Raw genomic sequence first — 8,205 nt, forward strand, 5'->3', positions numbered from 1 at the left:
ATGTAAATTTTTATTGATTCAAATGAATGTTAGTTGTCACCATGGACTAAGTGTAGGTTGGTATGTCGTCGTGTAGTTATTTGACCTCCCTGATGCGGAAAAAAGATTAAAATAAAATACTATTACTAATATTAATATACACGAATTTTATGTGAGAGAATATTTAACAATGAGCATTCCTCTTAATAAAATTTAATTACATGGAAAAGTTAATGTGAAAAGATGTAAAAAGTGGTAGTGAATATGTATGGAGGAATGAAAAAGGAATGAGAGAGATGTGATTTTTTTCCTAATTATATATGAACATTGAGAGATTGATTCTCTAAATCATGCTAAACTACGGTGCTGACTCATTCTCTATAATGTTTTGATCTCTAACTTAATCCCGTAAGACAACATGGCTTTTTATTAGTCGTAAAGTACTAAAAATATCCCCAATGCTATTCGACATATGTGATTGTGTATTCACTTAGGATGGTGGTATATCATTGTGTTTCCCCTAGGCGAAGGAACAAACAACTTTCATAATTATTTTTAAATTATGAATTATAATTGCTTACTTTCATAGATTACCTAAAAAAATTTAAAAGAAATATTACAGTGATCTAATGATAATTCAAAAGAATTGCAAAATCCTTAACTTATTGTTCTTATCCTTTGTTATAAAATCTTTTATTTTTCTTTTATTTCAAGTGATGCATATTACCATAAACCGCCACCATTTTTTTTACTTAGTTTATATTAGATTATAAGCTTCCTTTTTCCTATGGATACGATTGTTACTTTTCTAATATTGTTTGGAGAAAAATATTTAGTTACGTCGACGACGACTTTGGACAATGTCAAGTGATTGTAATATAATTAAGCAAAACAATGTTTTTTTTTCACAAAATTAATTTTCATTGCACATATTTTAAAAATTAACAGTGAAATTTATTTCATTGAATAATCAATAAGACGGGTGCAAAAACAACTTGTAAATGTTTAGATCAACCTTGCATCATACTCCTCTAGGCTCCATAATCCATATGAGTGGGTATGAAACTTGCAATACTTCACATGGCCCACGTATATTCCACCTTGCGCAAGTTGTGCAACTAAACCTCTCAAAGCACTATGCAGCATGCACTAGTGCAAAAAACATCTAACCCCTTTTAACAACTTGTACTTTACTCCTAACATCAAAGCATCAATTAAAAAAGCTCTGAAAAGCCAAGTGTCAAATTTTTAGAGGACTTGCTATGTGTAATTTTTCTATTGAAGTATTTGAATTAACTTAATTAAATAGCTGACTAGTCCACATCAATTAAAGATTTGACAATCAATCAATATATAACAAATTAAATTTACTGATTTAGTTATTGAAATTATTTCAACTATTCAAATACTCTAATCTATAAATAGACTAAGAGAATAGAAACAATAAATTAAAAATCATTTAGGTGATATTAACAAATTTAAAATTCTAAATTAGTGAACAAAATATTAATCACATATCTTTAATAAATTACTGCTAGAGAAATTTAAAAACAAAATAAAGTAAGAAATATTTAGATGACATTAGATTATTTATTAAGATTTATACTGATTTAGTTATAGAAATTATTTCAACTAATCATCATATAATTTAATAAAAAGACTAAAAGATTACATGTTTCATTCCTTTGAAGTCACGCTAGATGAAAGAAATTTATTGGTTGATATTAAGTGGCGAATAAAATTAATCAAACTGTTATTTATTTTACTCATCTACAAACTATTTAAATTTATAATATATATAAAAATGTTATATCCCCCTATCTTAACAATTATTATTTATTACTTCATTTTTAGTATATAGTATATTTGTTACATGTTTTTGAAAATTATATTATTATATATCTTCATTTTTAATATATTTATGTTCTAGATTTAATACTCCATCTTATTTAACCTATTTATCCCATTTGACATGGCACATTTGGCAATGCATTTTCTCGAGTCGGGGGACTCCTTTGGTCGCGCTCTCCTTTATGGGTATGAGTTGCCACCGTCTTTCCCTTCCCAAACCCTATCCATAGCTATTCTATGAGCGGGATACACTAGGTAGGATGATGATGATGATGATATCTCGAATTGTACGTGAATAATAAAAAAAAACTATTAAACTTAATATTAAGATCTTTGCATCGAAACGAGTCAAACACAAAATTCTATTTGACTATATTATAACTTAAAGATTAAAAATAAAAAATACAAGTTAAGTGTTATTGATGAGCAGTGTTAAAAAATTAAATGGAATTAATAGCTTAAATAGGAGAGATTAATTATTACTTTTGTGTATAATACATATATACTTAGGTTTAAACATTTTAAGTTCGTCCTACATATCACTTATGAGCGGTGGATTTAAGATTATTCTCAAATTGTGAATGCAATATTATTAATATAATACCTTATTAATAAAATTCATAATTTTGTATTATATACTTTAGGTATAAACTGTTTGCCCTTTTATTCAATATAAACAAATAGAAGTACAAATATAATTATATTAAATATATAATTAAATTTTTTTATTTTTTGTTGTGTTTCATTTGTCATGAACTAAAATCTCAAAATTATCTACAAACAATGCAAAATATGATACAAATTATACAATATATGTAAAGTATAAAAATATCCAGAATAAAATGAAACATAACTATAATTTAAAATTTTTTTTTTAAAATGAAATATAATATAAATATGTTTGAAAATTTAATACAGTCGTGGATGGCATAGGCACTATCTAATACTTCATCTATTTCATAAGTGTACATTTACCAGAAGTTAATAAAATTTTACAATCTAATGATTCTATAAAGTATGTGCAAATTGATTTATAAATTAAAATATATATAAATGTAATTTTGTTACAATATAATGATTATTAATATTATTTTGTATGATTTATAATTATTTATAATTTGAAATAACAATGATTAAACTATTATTTTAATTATTGTGAAAGTGGTAAATAAGACTAGTAAATTAAATGGAAATAGTATGACCTAAGATGTTTATGTTTTCAAGAAAAGGTTATATTTAGTCAAAAACGTCTTTATTATTCAGAGAAAAAGAATTGTTTATATATTTTGCCCATCCCAGGACTCAGCTTCTCCTATAAAAACCATTTCCATTCAAGACGTGTGTATAAAGATCATATAACTCAATGGCAATAGTTATATACAATTCCTTACACATCATCTGCCTTTATTTATTAGCTGTGGCATGGTTTTGCAAAGCTAATAATAATAATAATAATAATAATAATAATAATAATAATAATAATAATGCACCCGAAAATGGAAATGGGTTGAAGGGAATGTTCATATTTGGTAGTTCAGTAGTAGATAATGGTAATAACAACAACATTATGTTATCCTTAGCTAAGGCAAATTATCCGCCTTATGGTATTGATTTTGTGGATGGTCCCACCGGAAGATTTTCAAATGGAAAAAATGTTGCTGATTTTATTTGTGATTATCTTCAACTTCCTTTAATTCCTGCTTTTGCTGAAAATAATACCAAAGCTGATCGGATTCTTCGTGGTCTTAACTTTGCTTCTGGTGGCTCTGGCATTCTCGATGAAACTGGCGTCGTTGCGGTACGTGTAATCACAATCACCCTTTTTACTTTTTCTCAATAACAATTATTTTTTTTTATTTCTAAACTAAATAAAATGAAATTACTTTTTTCGACAATTTCTTTTAGGAAAGCATGATATAACCTTTTACTCATTTTCCTATAGTAATCTCAACTTTTAAAAGAGATTGATTAAAAGTTAAGATTATCATGGGGAAATCAATCAAATGTTAGATTATTTTAAATAACTTTTTCTTTCTTATTTATATGTTTCTTTGAACGTGTTGTAGTTTTAGTGATATGACTCGTTAATTAATTTTCTGAACTAAGCATTCCATAAATAGAATTTTCTACGACTTCGTTTTTAGCCTTTCTTTGTACAAACTACTACAATTAATCTTTAAAATGGTTTTAATATTATCAGAACTACATTATGCTCCTTCATTCTGAAATATTTGTTACATATTGATTACGGACATTAGTCATTGTTCAAGCTTTTTTTACATATTTGTGGTTGCAGTATAATAAAGTGAGATCTTGTTTGAATATCTAATTGCATACTTCTTTAATATTAACTTTTAATAATTTTTAAATGGATATAATTCAATATATAAATTAACGAAATAATACATTAGATTGTATAAAAACTCAAATGTAGCAAGTATAATAGAACAGAGGAATTACAATAGATTAAAATTGAAATAACTTTAATTTGTCGAACGTAACCTGGGTTTAAATTAAGGATTTAGTTATGAAGTTAATTATTTATTTATTTATTTATTAATTTTTAAGTAGCAGGAAATCACTGCTTTTTCTTGACGCTCAAAACTGATTTTCAATAACCATAAAAGAATTACATAAATTTATAATATAGTAGTAGTAGAAATCTCGCTTTCTATGGATTTTTTTTTTCGTGCTAATGGATTCTTTGGCCGTATCTTGTTTTATGAATATGCATTACCGTCTTTCTTACCTTCTCACACCGTAATCGTAATTCCTATGAGAGGAACACACCGTGAATGATGATAATAATATAATATAATAGTACTTTGAAAATCATTGAAGATATTATATGCAAATAATATTTACTTAATGTATTCACTAGCTATCAGGTTTATTTGTAACTTTTTCATCATTTGCATTTAATTTTTATTGACTTATTATATTTAAACAACTCATATCAGAATGAAATCAGGATTATTAAGGGGGGTTAGAGGTGAAACGAACCATATATGAAATAAATGATTTAAAATAGAATATTACAAAAAGAAAATTTATATAATAAAGACTTTTTATATCAGATGAATGATTCATACATAATATATTACAGAAATTTGAGATTCGAAATTTGAGAAACTGAAGACCTACCATGCAGTAAGCTGATCTCATGTCATCACTGATTCATAGTCGATAGGCATCAAATTAATTAATTCATGTGCTTACTCCATATGTATGTCCATAATTAATGTGTTATCTAATATGACCAAAATGATATAAAAAATTAATCTAACCGTTTCTTTAATTATATACGATTATGGTTATTAAGTATTGAATAAATGCATTAGCAAACATGTAAAAAGTAATTTGACATTTGAATATACGGCATTACTAAAATTCGCCCTCATTTTCATTGTGTCGCCACCCTTTATATAATAAACTTTCAACTTTGCCCCTGGTTAATTTCCAAGTCTTTATTGTTTAACATCTCTCTAAAAACACTCACTGAACACTCACCCAACTAAAACAAGCTAAAAGTAAAAATCGAATTACAATGACCAACAAAAATGAGCAACAAAATCGAATTTCAAAAAAAATGCTTGTGTTGAAATTTAACACATGTTCACGCTTTTGGCTATAACTTTTGATAGAAAAATCAAATAATTGCAATGTTTGGCATTAGAACCTAGACTTCAAGATCTTTCCAATGATGTATTATATGCCCAATTTCGATAACCGAGCGAGAAATGATGAATGTTTAAAGTTTGTTTGTGTTTAAATTTGATATATGTTCAATCTTTTAGATATAACGTTTCATAGAAAAATCGTATTAAGGCAACATGTGCGTTATTAGAAACTAGACTTCAAGTCCTTTCCAATGACATATTGTATGCCCAATTCCGAAAAACGAGCGAGAAACAACGATCGTTTAACTTTGCAGTGATTTTTAACATCCAGTCGCGCGACCGAACCACGGTATGGTCGCGTAAATCACATGACCGGACCGCGGTATAATCGCATAAAAAGCGCAACTCCACCGCGGTTCGGTCGCGCGTTTAATGCGACCATACCGTAATCCGTTCGCGCGCGGCTGGATGTTAAAAATCACGGAAAACTTTAATCGGTCATCATTTCTTGCTCAATTGTCAGAATTGGGCATATAATATGTTGTTGAAAGTTGTTAACGTCTAGTTTCTAATGCCCCAAATCTTGCATTAATATGACTTTTGTATAAAAAGTTACGCCCAAAAGATTGAACATATATCAAATTTCATCACAAACAAATTTTAAATGATCATCATTTCTCGCACAGTTATCGGAATTGGACATATAATATATTATTGGAAAGATCTTGAAACCTAGGTTCTAATGCTGTAAACATTGCAGTAATGTAATTTTCCTATAAAAAGGTTTGGCCAAAAGAGTGATCATGTATCAAACTTCATAACAAAATTTATTTTTCGATTTTAAGAAATTGTTTTCTTTTTAAAAATTAATATTTTTTATTTTATTTTAAATATTATCAATAAATTTATTTTAGTAATAATAATGGTTGAATAAATTTAAAAGCATTTTAGTAATCCCATTTAAAAGGGTGACGACTTTTAAAGATGAGAAACAAAAAAGGTGTTAAAGAAGAAAATTTTCACCTGATAACTCTGAATTATCGGCAATTTCACAAAGTAGATAAACATTTTTATTAATCTACGTGGTGACCTTAAGTTTCAAATTTTTCCACATGGTAGACAAAAAAGAAGTGATTTTGTTAACTTTACGCTATTTTTTCCGAGTATAATGACTTTTTTTTTCAAAAAATAAACAGCGTGATCACAATAATTGTCCATATATTTCGTTGTCCATCACGTAAAAAAGACAAAAATTTAAGGTGCCCCTAATATTTGCCAAAAATATCAAATAAGTATTATTTTTCAGTCATATTGTCTTTTTTAGTTTTACTTGGTATATGGATTTTCTAAATTGATGCTATTTTGACCATTGATGCACGTTATGTTTACGTACACTAAATTATTCAGTGTTAATGGTGTACACGAAAAGATAAAGATATTAGTTTCAAAAACTAATATTAATATTGTAATATAAGAAGTTAGGTGGATTCTGATTATTTGTTTAATAAATGAAGTTATTTCTAGAAATTATTTATATACATCATAATGCTTCAGTCTTATTGATGTCATAATACTTATTTTTATGATTCTCTAGAATAATAAAAATGAAATATAAAAAAACTTTCTCTTTTCAATGAAAATTATCCATTATTAATTGGTGGAAAATATTAAAAAACGTAGATAAAGCGGTATTTAGGAAAAATGAAATAATTAATTAAATAAGAGAATAAATTAATAAGATAAATATATGAATTAAAAGTAAAGAAAGAATGTGGATCAATGATGATAAAAACAAAAATTAAGACAAATTTAAAAATATAATAAAAAGACAAGTTAAATATTATTATAAAACAATGCAAGAAGCCAAAGAATTGTGATCATAGTTATTGCGGAATAAATACTGTAACGAACAACAACACAAATAGAGCATTAAGGCTGCTCTTCTATGCATGGGAAGAAATTATGAATTGTGTAATAAATAAAGCGTCATATCTAATTACTAATGTGTCATATACTCATATCTACTTATTAATAATATCTACTACCAGATTTGTCAAAATTCATAATATATATAATTACGGCAGCACAAATAAAATATATTCAACGTAGTTTTTTTTAATATGCTCGTAATCCGCGAGTTATTTCGCGATCCACGAATATTACTTTTGCTGAAAACAAAAACTTTGCAACTTTGGGATATTTTTCAATTAATTTATTTATTTAAATTAATTATTTGATTTAATTAATTATGATTTCCGATGATCATTATACGCTCTAAATGACAACAATTCTCCCCCATTTAAAGTGTATAATCCTTTTCCTCTTTCGCGATCCGTAATCTCCAATCCATTTCATGCATCAATGCCAACGTTCGTTCGGATTGAATTGACTCCTAGTACCACGCATCTTTACAATTAATCGTATCCCCTAATGTCCGTCCGGATTAAATTAAGCAGATATATCCAACCAATTGAAGGACTAGTACACATGAAATAATTCATTAAACTCACCTCTATTACACGTTAAAGGCCATGTGTCCATATCTATTTATAAGTCCATTGAAATCATAAGTATGCCCCTTGATTTCATTGAGGCAGTAAAACCCCAAACTTATATAGGTAGCTTCTCCTGGTTAACATGCTTTCGTGAATACAACACTCAATCTAGAGATCTTCAAAACTCTAGAAACTAAAGACCTCGAGGGACTACTATACTACCTCATTATTCAACATCACAAATAAAACAACTAAAAGGG

At 27.2% G+C, this 8,205-nt stretch overlaps 1 protein-coding gene across 1 annotated transcript in view; it reads left to right on the forward strand.

Annotated features, from left to right (window-relative positions):
* The first annotated feature begins 3,179 nt into the window (after positions 1-3,179).
* The window catches only part of LOC130802097 (GDSL esterase/lipase At1g29670-like), a 37,774-nt gene continuing 32,748 nt past the window's right edge, over positions 3,180-8,205 (forward strand). Inside the window, exon 1 of the mRNA XM_057665997.1 lies at positions 3,180-3,628. Coding sequence (XP_057521980.1) covers positions 3,194-3,628 — 435 coding nt within the window. The 5' untranslated portion in view covers positions 3,180-3,193. The remainder of the gene's footprint in view (positions 3,629-8,205) is intronic.

This window comes from Amaranthus tricolor, chromosome 16 (assembly GCF_026212465.1).
Source record: "Amaranthus tricolor cultivar Red isolate AtriRed21 chromosome 16, ASM2621246v1, whole genome shotgun sequence".
NCBI classification, from domain to species: Eukaryota; Viridiplantae; Streptophyta; class Magnoliopsida; order Caryophyllales; family Amaranthaceae; genus Amaranthus; species Amaranthus tricolor.